Source organism: Nelumbo nucifera, chromosome 5 (genome assembly GCF_055504915.1).
Source record: "Nelumbo nucifera cultivar China Antique chromosome 5, China Antique-T2T, whole genome shotgun sequence".
Classification (NCBI taxonomy): Eukaryota; Viridiplantae; Streptophyta; class Magnoliopsida; order Proteales; family Nelumbonaceae; genus Nelumbo; species Nelumbo nucifera.
Window position 1 is genome coordinate 50,551,697 of NC_142653.1, and position 19,566 is coordinate 50,571,262.

Consider the following 19,566-nt stretch of genomic DNA (forward strand, 5'->3'; position numbering starts at 1 on the left):
AGCACAAACAATTCGGGTCATCCTTAATCGTCTCTTTCAACAGAATACAACATGACGACAGTGGTGACACTGGAGGATTTTATTTCTTCAACACAACGGATCCAACAGGAAAACTGCTTTCCGTAGCCATTATTCTTTCTTTTTCTTCAAAAGTATTAATACATGTTTATATATCGGTAAAAATGTATTGAGACAACCTTACACATTTTATTTGTTACTTTTTTAATTATATATTTTATTTAATAGATATAATAAAAGATTTCCTTAAAACACCATATAAACAATTATATTAGAACATTTACGATATTATTCGATTCACTCGGGTGTGTCATGATAATATTTTAAACCTTGAAAATTTGAAAGATAAAATATGTCATGGTGTATTGGATATGGTTAACGCTTACTTATTTATCGATTTGGTTTGATAATAATCGAAATTAGATTTCATAAGAAATACATGACTTATGAAGAATGTTGACCTTGTGTAAAGATAGATAAGGTTTGAGATTTTTAAATTCCTTATGTTCTTTTACCAATTGAAATGAGATTCTCATTTTTAATGTGAAATGTTGAAATCTATGCAACTAGACAATATAAATAAAAAAAAAGTAAATGTATTTAGTTGTGATTAATATAAATATGAATTCTAAAATTATAATTTAATTTTTACTTTAACCAAAATTAAATTTTTAAGACAAATATTATGATAAAATTAATGTAACTATAAGCCACGCGTCCTTATAAAATTAACAAATGACTCACTTATAATATCAATTTTATTAAAACAACAGGTTAACTTATATCCGTTTGTGAAATGAAATCTTTTCATTTGCAAAATAGAATGTTCATGAACCTATTACAGTAGAACTACTGTACCTAGAATACTAACAAAACTAAAGATGTAAATATAGCAAAGAAGCCCCATGCACCAGAAAGATAGATCCCAAAAGCTAAGCTCTTAGAAGCTGGAATATTGGTGGACTTGCTCGAGGAAGAACCGTTAGATGCAGTTGCTGGTGAGTTTGTGATAGGGGCAACTGCCTTACTGCAAATGCTTATATCAACATTGGCTCCACATGCTTTTGGAAGCTCCAGTAAATCACTCTGGCTTACGTTGAGACTCTTTAAAAGGTCGACGTCGTTGAAGATAGAGCACAAACAATTCGGGTCATCCTTAATCATCTCCTTCAATGGAACACAACATGACGACGGTGGTGACACTGGAGGCTTCAAGTATGATTCACAGGGGAGGAGCTTCTCCAAGCAATCCATTGGAACGTTAAAACGATTTCCTCCAAGTTTTTGAGAGAAACCCACCAAGACCAATGAAGAAGATAATAGTAGAATTAACGACAATGAGAGCTTTGATTGATTGGCTTCCATGAAAACAAACCGTCAAACACTTGGAGAAGATTGAAATTGAGGATGGGAGAGGGGAGAAAAAAGAAACACAATGAGGGTTTCAAACTGTTGTTCTTCTTTTAAAGAGGAAGATGGTTAGGATGGTTATAGGTTTTCTATATACGGGAAGGAATCTGGTGCGAGTTTTAAGTTATGATCCAACAAGAAAACTGCTTTCCGTAGCCGTTATTCTCTCTTTTTCTTCAAAAGTATTAATACATGTTTATGTATCGGTAAAGATGTATTGATACAACCTTACACATTTTATTTAATAGATATAATAAAAGATTTCCTTAAAACACCTTATAAACAATTATATTAGAACATTTACGATATTATACTTTCCCAATAACCTAAATAATCTCTTATCCACTAAAATTTATTCTAAACTACCTCCCTCACTTTCTCCAAAACTATCTCTAATTCCAATTTATTTCCACAATTATCTCTAATTTAGTAGAGAGTTTCTCTCCTAAATTATCTCTAATTCTTATTTATCCTCTCCCCTACTTTTTATCTATATCTATCTAAAGAAAGTATGGATTAAAAAATTTAAGAAATATTTAAATATTCTAACAAAATTATATAATAAAATTAAAATATTTATTAAAAACACAAAAAATAATTTTATATTTTAAAAAATATATAATGAAATTATGTACGGACAATTTAAATTATGCTTTTCGGATTATCAAATTAAATGCTTTTCAAATATTTAATAATATATAATAGCCACAAATAAATAAATTCAAATAACAAAAAAAATTAAATATTTCATAAAATATATAAATATTTAAATAACTAACAATTTACCATAATTATATTTTAAATAGTTAAATAACGAAATTATCTAATAAATAATTTTATATTTTTATGAAATATATCACGAAATTATTTACTAACAATTTAAATTATATTTTTCTAGATCCAAAATTTCAATGTTTTTCAAACATTTAACAATATGTAAAAGCTTTAAATAAACAAAATTAAAATAACTAAAGATTTTAAATATTTTATAAATTATTTAAATATTTGAATAACTAGATATTTATCATAACTAGATTTTAAATAGATAAAATAACGAAATTATTTAATAAATTCAAAAATTTTCTTTAAAGTAGAAAAATAATTATAACATAATAATTAAGTATTTAAATATTTTACATATTATTTAATTATTTAAATAACTGGGTATTTTAAATAACAAAATATTTAACATAATTAGATTTTAAACAGTTAAAATAAAGAAATTATGTAATAAATTTAAAAATTTTATGAAAAGTATAGAAAAATAATTTTAACATAATATTGAAATTAATAATAATTTAATATTTTTACATAATATTTTAAATAACTAATTTCCCTTATATCAAATAATAATTCAAGAAAATAAATTCAAAAAAAATAATATTTATTAATAATAATTTTAAACTCTTCATCTGTATTTATTATATAATTATATATACTAAAATTAATATTTATTGTATTTCAGTAATTATTTATTATTTTTGTGATAAATGTATTTTCAATGATTATGTATAAATTTATTTTCCTTCGTTATTTAATAGAAATCTTTCAATAATTATTGGAGATTAAACTACTATTAGTGAAATTTTTAAGTTTAATTTATTGTATTTTTGTTATAACTTGTTGATTAATATTTATTAGAGATTAAACTTTTATTTGAGATTATACTATTTATTGACTAAGTTAATATATTTTTAGCACTTAATGTATCTTTGTATTATTATATTTTTTTGGTTATTAATATATTTTCAATAATTGTGTATTTTTGCTATAAATTTTCAATAATTATTGGATACTAAACAATTATTAATTATCATAGAAGAGACTATTAATTTAGCTAGAATTATGAGTGTTAATGAGTTGGTTCGGTTTGGTCGTAGGCTTTTTAGCCAACCAAAATGACTTGGTCGGGTTGGGGAGTTGGTCAGCTGAAATCGACCGACCTTTTGTGAAAACCGACCCACTCAAGTTGTATCGGTTTGGGTCGATTTTTTTATTTGGTCAGTTGGTTCAAACAATTTAAAACTTAAAAATTTAATTTAATTTTAAAAATTATCGTGCAATTATTAAAAAGTAAATTAAGAAATAAGACTTATGATATAAAACATTTTTTACTAAGAAATATGATAATTTTTCCACTTTTCAATACTAAAAATTATATTTAAAATATAAAATATTAATATATATTCATGGTTAGGTCATTCGATTTTGGTTGGTTTACAAATGGCCAAAGTGAAATTGATCCAACTTGGTCGAATTGGTAAATTTTTTAACCAAAGTTGACCTAAAATACTATAAAATCGACCAAGTCGGGTCGAGTTGATCGGGTTGGCCGGTTTCATCAGTTTGATGAATAAACCTAACTGAAATTAATTATTGTTATTTTTGTATTGTAAAAACTTATTAAAAGTAGTATATAAAATATGAATAATTATTAATTATTTAAAAATATGAAAATATAAAACAATTGTATACTCTTATGTGATTCTATTAGGGTCATTTACTAGAACATATCTTATAGTTTTACATAATTACTTCAACCTACCTCATAGTTTTCATTTTATTAAAACATCCCATGTATTTTATAACTTATTTACTTAATCAACATTTCATCAAGGAGTGTTTGTTTTACCATTAGGCCCATGATTTTTTATTTCAAAAATACCCCTAACACTTTTTTTTGTACAAAAAACAAAATTAACCAAATATAACCAATAGAGTGGTTACCCATGTCTTATAAAGGGCAAAAATGGTATCTTATTTTTATTATCTTTTGATTACATTTATTTAAATGAACATTAGGGTCAATACTATCATCTAATGGAAGATTGATTAAATCCATTGCAAATTATAAGTGGTGTTTTAGTAAAATTTTAACTATAGGGTAGATTTTAGTAAATCCATAAATTCCGTGCATCGCACAGAACCCCACTAGTATTTAATAAAATAATTCAATGAAAACACACTTGTCATTTATATAAATATACTAAATAATTAAATAAAAAATTATAATTATAATTATATTAAAAATTAAAATCATAAAATCTAAAATAAAGTGTTAATTATTTAAAAACATTTATATAATTTAAAAATTATAGATATTATTTATATAAATGAATAAATATTATTTAGAAAATAATAAAAAAATCAAAATGAAAATTATGAAAAGCTAAAATAAAGTGATATAAACCCATAATTATAACAATGAAAAAAGCATATATATATAATATAATAAAATAATTCAGTGAAATCAAGTTTATCATTAATACAAATTGTTTATATATGTAATTTGTTTATGCATATATAAATTTTACATATTGTTCATGCATAATAAGATAAATCTTATTTATATATCATCGTTATCAAAGTGTAAATAGACATGGTGAGAAAATTTTTGTATTAAAATGGCACTAAAAAAGCAACATGGAGAAGGTAGGAGGCTCATCACAACCATCATTGAATAAAAGCCAAAGTATAATAGCACGATAATCCTCCGTGAAAGAGTTGTTAAGTAAATTTAGCTTTTCCAAGAAACAATCAAGATTAGAATGACAATCTCTAAGTGTTGAGGAAGTTAATCCATATATGTACAAACGTCAAGATGCGGGGCAGAATAAATTAAGGTTGCGTTTGGAAGGAGTGTAAATACAAAATTGCAAGGTGTATTTTTACATTCCACTGGTTTAAAAAAAGTGAAACCGGTTTGTTTTTGCATGTCTAATTTACACTTTTTATGTTTGGCACGAAGATGTAAAATATACGGTGTACTTTTGCTACCATTTGGTAGAATACACCAATGTAAAACATAATCAAGCACTGTAGATGCAGATACATTGTGCCAAAAATACAACCTGTGGTGTCGACAACGTGTATGCTACCAATTAAATGTATAGTCCATAAAAATTCGTGTCTATAACTTAATTAGCCATGAGGCTATAATGTACAGTCCAGAAACATTCTAGCCTCCTTATATAATTTAAATTGACAACGTGTATGCTATCCTCATTAACTTAGACGCAGGAATTTGATTGGGGATATTTTACAAGAAAAATAATTTGAGGCTAGGCTTCAGATACCAAATATCTACAACTTCTGGACACTTGTAATCAAGTCCATAAATGCTACCATTTCTGACTAGCCTTAGAAAAATAATCAAGTCGTCTACCATTTATCCATACTTTGAAATCAAGTCCAAAATAATCAAGAAAAACATCTATGAAATACCAATATATAAAAAAGTCCAAATGATCTGCAACAGCCAATAGTTGGGTTAAATGATCAAGTCCGATAGTTGGGTTAAATGATCTGCAACAACCAAGTAGATGCAGTAGCTAAACAAGGAGCAGATTGGACAAGCTACCTCACCAAACAAAGTTTTTCTGATCAACCCTCAGAGTAATGGGGTCACCTCATACCCTGCTCTATTGTACCTTCCAATCACATTTCTCACCAGCAACAGATATAATGATTTAGCTGTAAATTTTCCATCAGAACATTCTTTCTGACATTCATTGGGCATGCTATTCTTAACTTTGGATACTTCCTTTTATGTAAAGCAATTCATTCCTCAACTTCTCAATCCAGCAAGGGACATCTATATTTTGGACAGAACACTACTTGATCATCTATTTTCTCAAAAAATTAACTTTTACCTCTTTATAACTTACTCCATACACTAGAGCATAAATAACGTAATATCATAAGCTGCATAGACTAAATGATACTTTGAAGATTAGATGGGAATCTCTGTGGGATGATCTAAATGATGAGAAGGGATTCCATCTTGTAGCATGGAAAAGGATATCTTGCTCTAAAGAAGGGGCATGGCCGCACGGGAGTGGATTACCATGGATGATGAGCAAAGCCTAGATTCAAAAATAGTTGTGGAGATTTGGGATGGAAAGAGAACTTGTGGAGAAAACATGGGCAAAATCCCATGGGGTTGGAATTGGTACCTATTTGGTGCACCTATGACTCAAACTTATACAGAAAAGATAGCATATCACTTTTAAACTAGGCAAGGGCTGTTGATGCATGGCTAACTGATAGGCCCCTCAAGGAGACTAAGGTTTAAGCAGTTATCGACTACGTCCAGTCTTTAGGATTTGATGATGTGATGACCGAGGCCTACCGCAAGGGCTTCAAGCACAGCCGGTGGCTGATTAGACACCTCTACCCCGGTCTGGACACAAGCGCCATCACCACTTCCCGGATCACCGATGACATAGTGTGTCAGTCGATTGATGATCCAGACTCTGAGGGCGAAGGCGCCGACGATGAAGCAGAGGCTGCTGGCCCGGTTACCTCCCCCGAGGAGGCCCCTGGCAAAGACAACGAGCCTCCAAAATAGCTGAGTCCTTGTATTTGCAAGCTTAATCTTCTCTTATTCTTTTTCTTGTAACAAAACCTTTTGTAATGAAATTTTCATAATAAAAAGTTCACTTCACTAAACGCTTGTGCAATTTTCTTTACTTGCTGAAGTGATCATTTTATCCTGAACTGTTAGGCTATCAGGCTAATTACCCGAAGTGAGGGTTCCTCAACTGTCGTGACCCTAAACTGTATTCCAATACTTAGTAGGGGTTGCCTTATGTACACCGAGGTGAGTAACATAGTAGGGTATGTGTCCGACCAGTCTGCGCCCGGTTTGAGTTGACATTGGTTGTCCTTAGCAGGTTCAACTTGTTGCATGCCAGGGCGGGCTACGCACCACAAGGTTCGTACCCGAGCTGCCTGCGCCTTAGGCATTACAAATACTTAGCCTATGCCGATGAAGCGGCAAGGTCTTATGTGGTGACAGGGTCTTTCATTAGCTTGGCATTTTAGCCCTTAGGCTGGAGGAGCGGCTTATAGCCTGTTCTCCTAGAGTTCACCTGTGCCGAATAGGCGGCAGGGTCTTTTAGTGTCGAGACCATGTTAGCATGGCATCTTGGCCCTTAGGCTCTGGGAGTGGCTCGTAGCTTGCTCAGTTGTTACAGGCAATACTGTCTTAAGTTGACAATATTCCAGGCCCGAGGTACTTGTCTTCCTTCGAGGGTTTCGAGCTCGTATGTTCCTTCCCCGAGCACTCGTTTCACTCGGTAAGGTCCTTCCCAGTTGGACCCGAGCTTGCCAGCACCGGGCTCAGGTACCATAACTTTATGCAGGACCAGGTCGCCGACGCGGAGGTTTCGCTTCTTGACCCTGGCATTATACTACCGAGCTACTCTCTACTCAAAAGCTACAGTCCTGATGTACGCGAGGTCCCTTACTTCGTCGAGGAGATCGAGGTTGGTATGTAGCTCGTTTTCATTCGTCTCATCATTGTATGCTTCCAGTCGCAGCGTAGGTACTTCGATTTCTGCCGGGATAATTGCTTCGGTGCCGTAGGTGAGGTTGAAGGGAGTCTCTCCTGTGGCGGTTTTCTCCGTGGTTCAGTAAGCCCATATAACACTGGGTAGCTCATCCGCCCACAATCCTTTAGCTCGGTCCAAACGTGCCTTCAGTCCGCGGAGGATGGCTCTGTTTGTGACTTCTGCTTGACCGTTTGCTTGAGGGTGTGCGATTGAAGTGAAATTCTATCGGATTCCCATGTCTTGGCACCAGTTCTGGAATTTGATGTCCTCGAGCTGTTTGCTGTTGTCAGAAATCAGCACCCAAGGTAACCCGAAGCGGCACACAATGTTCTTCCAAAAGAAGTTTTGGACATTCCGGGTTGTGATTGTTACAAGAGGTTCAGCTTCTACCCACTTGGTGAAGTAATCCACTACTACTACTAAGAACTTCCTCTGGCCTGCCGCTGGCAAGAACGGTCCAAGTATGTCAATGCCCCATTGTGTGAAAGGCCACGGGCTGGTGAGATACTTGAGGTCGACAGCAGGTTGGTGGTGGATATTGGCATGCTTCTGGCATTTGTCACATTTTCTGACGAGCTCGACGGCATCTGCCTTCATTGTTGGCCAATAATACCCCTATCTTAGTGCTTTTTGGGCGAGGGCCCTGCCCCCCATGTGTTCGCCGCACAAACCCTCATGAGTGTCGCGGAGTATGAGCTCGGCTTTGGTAGGTCGCAGGCATCGAGGTAGAGGAGCATGTAGGATCTTCGGTACAGTCGTTCGTCTATTATGATGTATTTGGATGCCTAGCGCTCTACCCTTCTGGTCGCATTGCGATCTGCAAGGAGGGTCCCATGTAACAAGAAGCTTGTGAGCGGGCCAATCCAGCTCAGCTCTGCTTGAACGACAGGAGCGACCTCCTCTGCCCCCCCAAGAATGCTAGGACGAGGCAGGTCCTCTATGTACACGGTTCTCATGGTGATATCGTTGGTGCTAGCTAACCTGGACAGGGCGTCAGCCTCAGCGTTCTCCGACCTCGGGATTTGCCTGATGAAGTGTGACTGGAAGTTGAGCAAGGTCTCTCTGACTTTGGCTAAGTAGGCGACCGTGGTTGGCTCGCGAGCTTCGTATTCGCCAGTGACCTGGTTGACCACGAGCTGGGAGTCATTGCAGATAACGATATGCTTGGCTTTTACTTCTCTGGCCAAGGCTAGTCCAGCTATCAACGCCTCGTATTCTGCTTCATTGTTGGATGCCGCGAACTCGAATGCAGGGGATACAAATGAAATATTTTATAGATCTAATAATAACTACAAAATGTAGGGGAAATGTTGAATAGATAAAAAAACATATACATCTATAAATGTTACTACAAGATATGGGAAAATTTCCCAAATCCATAAAAACTACAGATCTTATTGAGAAAATGAAAATCAGGTACTGGAGAAATCTTACTTTCACTTTCAGAGACATGTTGAACGGGATCTAAAAATGATGATGGTGAAGAGCTTTGAACAAGAGAAAAACTAAATAAAAGAACAAAATAACACTTGATCAATATCTATTTAGTAAATCGGATGGAGAAATGAAAAGGTTCATTGTTCTCTCACCAACTTTAACGTAGACTTTTAACAAAGAAGAGGTTCGTTGTTCAGATCTCAACGCAGACTTAAACGCTGACGCTCGAACTCCTCAAGGCTATTGGTGGATGTTTTGAACTCCACAGATCTCAAATCTGAGAATAGTCGTTGCTCAAATCTTAGAGTGTCGTGCCGATGGAAGAGCGTAAACTCCTTTTCTATTTCCCTCGATGAAATAGGGCATGATTTTTTACTTCGAAAAAACTGATGTAGTTTTCCACCGCTAAATCGATGTAAATCATCGAGTGTTTGCAAATTTCCATCGATAATATAGGTTTTTTTACACTACTTCCAAACACATGCAATTCTGGACCGGAGTGCAATAATGCACTGAACTAGAATTTACACTCCTTCCAAATGCAGCCTAAAGGAATACTATAAAGGGGCTTCTTCAGGAAAAGGTTATAAATTTAATGCCAATAAGTCAATTGCAAAATTCCTATTTTACAATCACATACTAACACATGTTACCACATCCCCATATTATCAAATAATTATTGATGAGATAGCATCAACATGGAAAGGAGATAAAGGCCCTACACCATATGATATTATGGGTACTTTTCTTGATGAAAAAGTTGAAGAACTTAAATAGTATTTCTACTCTTATTTTCAAAAAGGTAATACATATTAACTTACCATCATGTGTGATGATTGGATAGGGCCTAAAAGATTGTCCATCATTAATTTCATGGTTTATTGTGATGGACAAACAATTTTTCATAAGTTAGTTGATGCCTTAAGAAAGACACATGACATAAATTATTTGTATAAATTGATTGATAAAGTTGTTAATAAGTTGGAGTAGAAAAAGTCATTCAAATAATCATGAACAATGGAAGTGCATACAAGAAAAGCAGAAAAGTTATTAAGAGAAAGCACTTAATTGGACTCCATATGCAATTCACTGTATTGAATTAATGTTGAAAGATATTTCAAAACTTTCGCTAAACTCATCGAGGAAGGTTGAAAAGTTACAAATTTTATTTATAATCACCATTCAATTCTTTATTTAATGAGACAACATACAAATTGTGATCTAATACGTACAAGGCCTAGTAGAATACATGTGCGTGCTTCATCTCTAGACAATAGGAAAGGAATGAAGTGTTTAATCCTTTTGAACTTGGTTGAATCATCATTCTTTCACTCAAAGACTCACAACCAATTTTGTTTTATTTTTTTTACCTAAAGCAGAGCATAGTGGAGCACTTTTACACACCAATTCCAACGAAGAAAACAAAGCAAATTTTAACATAGAAGAGAAATCATCTTGTGCATGTCAGTCAAGAACCATCAAGACAACATTGATCTCGAGAAAGTAGACAAATAAGGCATGTAGGATTAAATAGAAACATAAATTGATAAAAGAAAATTTAATAGTAACACAATCACAAAATCCCCGGAACTATGCTATATAAAGTAGCTTTGAAGATCAAAGGAATTGAGATTAAGGTTTGAACATCAGTGATAGAAACAAGAATAGATCATAGATAACTTTGTAGGGCACTTCCTATCTGCTAAACCCAAAATGACGCCCCTCCTACTATATTAACATACTCTCCTCTCCCTACCAAACCCTAGGGCGCCTCTCCACTCATTATTTTCATCTCTAACAAACCTTAGCCACCCCTAACTGCTAAATCCTCACCTTTCATCCCTTCCTAACATATAATCTCTACCTTCCATTTTAGGGCACCCTCTTTGGAGTGCATTCTAACCCTATGATGCCACCTAACTTCTATTCCTCACCATTTAGCCTTTAGCCACTAAATCTCAACGCTCTATTTCACTCTATATCTCAGCCATTCACCCTAGGGCGCCACTCACTCCTTTTAATCTCTACCTTTCAGCCCTAGGCGCCTAAATCTCCACCATCCAATTCTAGGTGCCCAAATCAAAGCCCTACAAAATATTGGGCGCCCTCTCCTTCTCTTATCAACCTTAGGATCACCTTAGAACAATCATAACCCTCCATTCTAAACCCTATGGCGCCCATATTTTTGCCCAACTATCGCCCCCCTCATTCTCTCTAATCTTAGTATTATCCACCCCTCTCTATAAAAAGGACCCAAGGGGTCCTGAGAAGGGGTTGGATTCTTCTCCCAAGTAAAACAGAAGGCTATTCTTAAGAAGTTCAAGGGTAGAGGAAGAGGAGAACACCCAGGCAAGATGAAGGGTTCCTGCTTGCAGTTCGCCTAACCACTACTGCCACCTCTAGATTCGGATCCCAACCAATTTTCCATTAGTTTGAGATTTGCTTTCCATTCTTTAATTTCCACTCCTTATTTTTATTTCTGCAATTTACTTTTATCTAGTTCAATGTTTGTCTTCCTTTTTGCAGATCTGAAATTCGACCAGGTAAGACAGAAGGCCTACCTCGAGAAGTTTGTGGGTCAAAGGATAGATCCAGAGACTTCTACCTCGGACCGAGTTGCTGACTTTCTATTTAGTTTTTATTTATTTATTTATTTATTTTTGTCATTTATTTATCTTTTTGCATGTTTCATTTTTAATATTGTTAGAATTTTATTTTAATGGATTCTAGTTTAATTAATTAAATTTTGTGTTTCTGCAATCTCCAGTCATGTTATTTTGTCCATATTGAAATACGTAACAATTTTTCCCTCGCTTCCCTGTGGATACGACCCCTTTCTAACCACTAACTGCATTTATAGTTATTTTAAAAATCGGAAAAATTTATAAATATTGAAACTAGTGTTCCGAATTAATTAACGACACGCTTCCGGACACACCAATCATACCCAACTTTAATGATTAAAGTTGAACCATGCTGCATCATCAAAGGTGCAACCCAATGGAGCAAGACATCGGGACTTGGAAGTAGTGACATTTAGGTGTGTTCTCAATGAAGTCATTGTATAACTAATGGTGAAAGAGTTTATTTTCCTCATAAGGTTGTTTAGGAGGTAATTAACACCTTACAAGGGTTTTTTTTATGTGGTATAGGTTGAAGTATTAGATAAGTGATTGATAAAGGATAACCTTTCAAAGATAATAATGGATATTAGCAATTGCTTTTGCCCTCTCTATAAGCAATTTCAATCTTCAAACCACATACTTTTGTTTTGTGACTTTTTTCGATAAGGTCTATTCTCATTATCAAAGAGGCATTCATTTGTGTGGATGTTCTCCCAAGTTAGTACTCGAACTTTCAAACGTGTCATTGCAGTACCCAAACTTTCAAAAAGTGTCAAGTTGGTCCAAAATCATTAACAGATGTTAAGCATCATATAAAGGACAAAACTCCCTTCACCTATCATTTAATTTTCTTATGATTGGTATTTGATCTCTTTTTTGAGATAAAGAGAACCTAGGCTTTGTTGTTGAGAACATCAACCGTAGCATAGAAACGATAGATCGATGGGACCCCTCTCACTTGGCTATAGTAAGCCGAAATGTGGGATTTTAGAATTGAGTCTATTGTATGTACTCATCAAAGTTTATCAATATAGCCTTTTCAAGGTCGTCCATGGAGGTTCAACAATCTAAAACCCTAGAATCTGACCCCTTAAACCCTTATTCCCTTAAGTGCGTGGATTTTTTTTAAGATTTACAAAGGTTTTTTTGGTCCTTTGTACTGCATTAATCTTTGAAAAAACAAATAAGGAAATTGATTTTATTCAATTAAGGCTCATTCGATCATAGTTTGCAAGAATTACTTGAGAGACTAATTGAATATAACAATGAGCAACGACTGAGATAGGTGAAAATTGAGAGGTTGATTTCGGAGAAAGAACCAGATTGAATGATGTAAGCGATTAGACAAGACTTACCATGACAGAACAAAGGAGATTATCGATAGAGAGTTCTTTGGGTTATTGAAACTTAGAGTTTTTTATTAATTGAAACTTAGGGTTTTTTGCTTTTTTTTTTTGGGAGGGGGAGGATTTAGAGTGGAGGCAGAGACTGTGATTGGGCTCAACTACCACAAAAGAAGTGGCAAGCCAATAATCAACCAGCTCTGACATTGCTCCAGCCTCCAGGATCAATCCAACTATTCGAGATTAGGCTCAACGTCCAATTTCAATTGTATGAAACCCTAGGGAGTTGCCTCATTTGTACCAACATCCTACAAACTATGACATTGAAAATTTAAAGAGAACGGAATTTTGGTACCTTAGTTATTGCAGACATGGACTAGACATCGGAGTCTCGAACCATAAGCATTGGCAATTTTCCAACATGACAAGAAGAGGTTAGAGCCCTTTTCATTGTAGGGCTTCCTGGAGATGTAAAACCTCACAAGATTTATAATCTATTCCGCGAATTCCCAGGTTACTAATATTCCCATCTTTGTAACTCTCTACTCAGAGCTCATGGTTACTAAAATACTAAACCACTCCCTTCTTTGTTTGTTGCTTTTCCCTTTGTCCTACCTCTCTTTGTTTGATCTACAATTGTTTCCATTTGTGTTCAAGGGCACTTGAATTTTCATTGAAGCTTTTTGGATATGGTCTTATCTAAATTTTACAATTTATTGCCTTTTGAAAGTTTGTCTTTTATTCTCCTTTTAATGGGTTCCAATACTTCATTGCTAGTAAACAAGTAAATTGCTTGCACATAACCCGGGAATTGAATCCCCTTCAGCGGTATATTCAAGTTTCCTTCTTGCATGTCAATTAGTTCATTGCACATCACAAAAACATGACTTTTCTTAATGGAATTCTCGAGCTACTATGTAATTCAATTATTTCAAACAAGACTTCTGATAATAGAATGAATAACAGAGATGGATCTTATATGGATTGATGGACTCCAAGGTAGAAGGCATCAATCCAATATATCTATCTCATCCGTAATTTCGACATCCGCCATCCTTGTTGGCGAATGAGAGAACATAATGAATAACAGTTTGAGATTATTATATATTAATTAAAAAACCAGAAAACTTCAATGATTTTACACCTCAAACCCGTTCAATCTCAAGGTAGAAGACAATGCACAATGTCTTCTTTTGAAGGGTAGTTTTGACATTTTCAAAAATTTTAAGTTCCACGTCATCATGTGGTCAGATAACTGATAGTTGGTTAATGACAAGGAGTACAAGTTTGGGTATTAACTTGACACTACCCCCAAAGTTCAAGGTACTAAAGTGGAATTTTCCCCAACAAGGGTACAATAATATGGTTTGTGATTTCCTTTGGCTATCATGTAGGTTATATGGTTAGAATGAAATGTGGAGGTTTCTACCTTAAACAAAAACATTGTCAAGGCTAATATAAATATATTTTTGGATTTTATTAGGAATTAACTCACTACTCATATAGTCTTTTTGTCGGGAGTTTTGTTGTTCCTTTCTTGTTTATAGACATTTTTGGGAGCTAATAGTTGCCTCAGGGTTGATGAATATAATCCTTGTATGGAGCATTTATGCATTTCTTTTTTAAATTAATACATCATAGTTAAACATGAATTGCCCAATCAGGATTTTATGGTGAGATATCTAAATTACCCCTATAATTACTTATATGTTGGAAGTCCAATTTTAACCTTAAGAGGGTTGTTTCTAAGATCTATAAATCTTGAGAGAAATAAATTTATGGTTTAAAAAGTGTTTACATGAAATGTTTTCTTGAATGTTGTTTGTTGGGATTTTATGAATTTTGTTTGATGCATGAAAAGTGAATAACATTGAAAAAGGATAAGCTCCAACACCCTCCTCCCTTATCATGAAGGAATATATAGGATGTGTTACTTCAAAAAGTTGCAAATACCCCTTAAATGTTGTCTACATAAGTGGCATCAATGTTAAAGTAAAATGATCAATACAATGATTTCTTTCAATTAAAAGCTTCTTACCATCAAAAAAGAAAAGTGAAGTACTATGATCATTACATATTGAAGAAGGGTAATTTAGGCATTCAAAAACGTTTAATATATCATGTAATGCACACATGAGCATTTTTCATATATCTTCTTGAAGGCTAACAAAATTTGGGGTATCTACAACTTTTCCAAGTTTTGAATAGTAAAGTGATCTTCCCTTAGGGTGAGCATAGATTGATCTGGTTGGTTCCAGGTTTTTGGAACCATCACCTATCTTGTGAACCTCAATTTCAATATTGGTTTTTGGTTTTGGCCTTGGAGGTTATAGGGTCTACCGATGGAATATTTTCCTTTTTTCCCTTCCTCCCCCCCCCTCCCCCCCCCCAAAAAAAAGGAACTTAGAACAAAGATAACATTAAGAATCTAATTAAATAGCTATATATGTTATGTTTTTTTTTTGAACATTAAGGGCCCGTTTGGTTCACGGGAATAGGGGTTCAAAATCGAAATCAGAATGGACTATTCTGATTCTAATTGTTTGGTTGGATGGTATTGGAATCCCATTCCCATTAAGGGCATTCCCCATTTGAGGGAATGGTCTTTTGATTCCAATTCCCATTCTGATTCCGATTTTGGTTATAATTCCAATTACAAACCAAACGGAACCTAATAATTTTACACATGACATAATTACATAAGCACAAATTTTATCATTGATAAATAACAACAACAACAACAACAATAATAACAATAACAATAATAACAATTGTAGTAGTAGTAGTAGTAGTAAATATTGACTTTACTACTACTACTAATAATAATAGGTTTTAAAACTTATCATTATAATTTAAAATGTGCAAACGTTGCCTTTTTTTAAAGAAATTGTAAATATTGACTTTTACATTACTTATTATACACATCCAAATATTAAAATGAATGAAGTTTATTAGTTTACTTAGGCTAAATGATCAAGTGAGACCATGGTGTTTGTGAATATGAGTGCTTGAGTTTAAACCTTTACATCTTCAAAGTATTTAGAGGTTTATTTCAAAGCAAGTTTGATTCCCATCTAGGCCAATCTGAGGGGGTGTTCTTTATTTATTTATTTTTTCGGATTTTGAAAGGGGGAAATTTGGTCAATGGGATTTTGGTTTCCTTTGACCAAGAATCCCATGTTTTTTTTTTTCAGATTTATGTGGGGACCAGGGAAAGAGAAAGTTGCCAATACTTGAATTGGACGATAATGCCATTTTTAATAATAATTTTTTATGACTAAAATGGTAATTGCTTTATTTACATGAGAAACAAAAGAACATGGGAAATACTTACCCAAGTAACTGCATTTACTCGGGTAAGTAACTTACCGAAAAATGAACAGGGCCTAAGAATGATCAGGCTAAGGTTATTCAAGTTTAGTTCCACCAAGGCTATTTCTTGAGAATGGTTTAAGTAGGGTACACCCTCAAACCCTAGAACCGGCTTAAGTTGGGGTAGATTCCAATAATTTATAAAGAGACCTTACTGAGTAACAAATTGGGTAAAGTTGCTTCAACATGAATTTATGATTGGTTAGTTAGGTGTGGAGAATAATCCACCCATTTGCTCACCCTTAGGCTGTGTTTGGTTGCAATGCAAAACCATGGCAGTGCAAATGATTTGAGTGTAAATTCTGATCTATTTTTGTTTCAAATTCGAGCTTATTTTGTTTGAATGCAGTACAAATGAAGAAAATTATGATACAGAGCAGAATAAATTAAAACCCAAAACAAAATTAAATAAGAATCTGTATTTTTTTTTCATTTGCACTCTTCATACATTCATACTAGTGTAAATAAAATTGCACTGCAACCAAACGCAGCCTTACCTGCTCTAATGGTTTTTGGAGATTTGCTTTTGGGTTTGATAAATAGGTTTTAGGAATTTACCCTCAAGCATTTATTCATTTGGTTATGATGACTTACGTGTCATTTTTTTATTGGAGAGCCAAGGTGGTGCTGCGACTGTAGTCACAAAAGACAACTTCCTCAAATCATCCGAGACATAGCTGCTCTGCTGCTGGGTCAATAAATCTGAGCCGTTAACAGTCCACCCACTGTCCTTCTAAACTAGTAAACATGTACGACATCGCTTCACTTGCTTAAAAAGATCTCTAAAGTCCGATCCGTCATCCGCCCTCATCTCCTTATAAATGCACTTTCGCCCATATTCCCGAATCAAACTCGCAACCCGTTTCTGGTTTCCACCTCTTTTGTTTCTAGATGTCTCGTACGTGCACAAACCTTATTCGCTTCTCCCGCTTTTTTTTTTTCTCTCTCTTGTTCCTCTCTTAAGTCCTAATATGTTTTCACTCTGCACTCTGCAGGCTTCAACCATGAGATGAGAGAGACAGAGAAGGGAGCGTTTCCTACAATGATCAATTCCTTCTGGCCTCGTGGGTTATAATGACGTGGCTAATCGTGTTTATCCATGAAGTGTCCGGGTTATGTTTGGGTGCTGTTTCGCCACGTCATAGGTATTGATTTGTAGAAAAGACACGTGTAACAGTTAAAAAGGTCAATGTCCATCTGTACACGATATTGCTATTAAAAAATTGTAATGAAAATAATTTTTTAATTATCTCGTGAAAACGAACCTCCCTTTCTGCCTGCAAAAAACGCGAGACCTTCTCTCTCCAAACCGAACACAGACGGGCGAGGATAACAAACAAAAACAATTTGACGCTTCGACGGATCCGAACGGAACCAAAAAAAGAATTTAACAGAAAACCCTAACCCTAGTTCGCGAATTTTCCCGCCACCGACTTCGCTTTCCCTCGCTATCTCGCTCTGTCTCTCCGTCTTTCTTTGCATGAGAGGGCCGTAACCAGGGCTAGGGTTAGGGTTAGGTTACTAGGGTTAGGGTTTGGGGGAATGGACTGTTTTGGCTCGTCGCGGCCATGACTGGAAGCCGATGCTCTCGGCGGAAGATGATGGGTAGGGGTGCGGAGGGAGGTTGTGGGACTGAACAGAAGCCTTGCCCCGTTTCTAGGGTTTCCAACAACAAATTTCCCGCCAAACGACAACAGCAGCAACCGGCCGAGATTGATTTCTACGCGCAGGCTCGGAAGGCGCTCTCCGAGCGTTGCCCCTATGAGTCTGACGATGTTCCACCGTCTAGGGTTTCTACGCTTCCCGTTGGGTTGGCTGATTTCCTGTCGAAGTATTCTGATGGTAGGAAGAAGCATAAGAAATCTCATTCGGAGGCCGTAGCTAAGAAGGCTTCGGGGCACGGGGCAGTGTCACAGCCACAGGTTTCGAACATTTGGGTAGAGATGGAGGACTACTTCAGGCCTGTTATGTTGAATGATATCGACAATTTGTTTGCTTTGGGGACTCCTCTTGGTTACTCAGCAGCTGACTTGTCGCGTTTTTCTATTCCTAAAGTGCGGGAAGCTGTGGAAGGAAATGTAGATTCTTCTTCCACCGCTGGAACTGATGCCAATGCAGTTGAAGTTGAGGTGAAGCCGGCAATTGGTGCTAATGAGCTGGAGAACGCGAGGACAGTTGCTGAAGAGGCGGTTGTTCCAGAAGATACGGAGATGGAGGAACCTGTTTCTGAGGAGGTGGGTGATAAGGAGATAAAGGAGGAAGAGCAATACATGGAAATTGACAGTGGGGGAGCTGATATTTTGCCACAAGAAGAAATGACCTCTTCAGTGATGCCGTCCTCTTTTCCATTGTGGCCTAGTTTAGAGTGGCTTTTGGGATCCAGGAATAAGATTTTACTTACCTCGGAGCGGCCCTCCAAGAAGAGGAAGCTCCTAGGCGGAGATGCAGGCTTAGAGAGACTGGTCGTTGCACGACCATCGGAAGGACAGGGTTCATTCGTCTGCCACGTATGTTGCCTGGGCGAAACTGGGGAACAGTCAAATCAGTTGCTGGTCTGTGGTTCTTGTAATGCTTCAGTTCATCAGAAATGCTATGGCGTGCAAAATGTTCCGGACGTGTCATGGTTGTGTTCTTGGTGTAAGCAGCAGGCTGATGTGAAAACTGGGTTGCTAGGAAAAGGAACTGTTGGTAATGGCAACGGATTATTTTCTAGGCCCTGTGTGCTTTGCCCAAAACAGGGTGGTGCTTTAAAACCATTGGGCAAGGACGGTGTTGAAAGCAAAAGTGGTGGTGCTGTGAAGTTTGCACACTTGTTTTGTTGTCAATGGATGCCTGAGGTATATGTAAAAGACACAAAAATTATGGAGCCAATTATGAATGTGGAAAGTATAAAGGATACACGGAGAAAATTAGTTTGCAATTTATGCAAGGTGAAGTATGGCGTTTGCATTCGCTGTAGCCATGGTATGTATTATTGCTTTGAGTTGCTCCCTTCTTTTCTACCATGTTTGCAATTTTTTTTTCTTT

The 19,566-nt window shown here is 35.5% G+C and overlaps 1 protein-coding gene and 1 pseudogene across 11 annotated transcripts in view; one reads left to right on the top strand and one right to left on the bottom strand.

Annotated features, from left to right (window-relative positions):
- Positions 1-876: 876 nt before the first annotated feature.
- Positions 877-1,272, bottom strand: LOC104588743 (non-specific lipid transfer protein GPI-anchored 9 pseudogene; annotated as a pseudogene).
- Positions 1,273-17,783: 16,511 nt separating this feature from the next.
- LOC104588727 (PHD finger family protein) overlaps positions 17,784-19,566 on the top strand; it is a 37,439-nt gene continuing 35,656 nt past the window's right edge. For 9 of the 11 annotated variants that reach the window (XM_088887636.1, XM_088887634.1, XM_088887637.1 and 6 more), the window contains exon 1: positions 17,784-19,503. In XM_088887636.1, the coding sequence (XP_088743762.1) occupies positions 18,108-19,503 (1,396 nt within the window). In that variant the 5' untranslated portion in view covers positions 17,784-18,107. The remainder of the gene's footprint in view (positions 19,504-19,566) is intronic. The other 2 variants (XM_088887642.1, XM_088887641.1) reach the window with 1 other exon arrangement.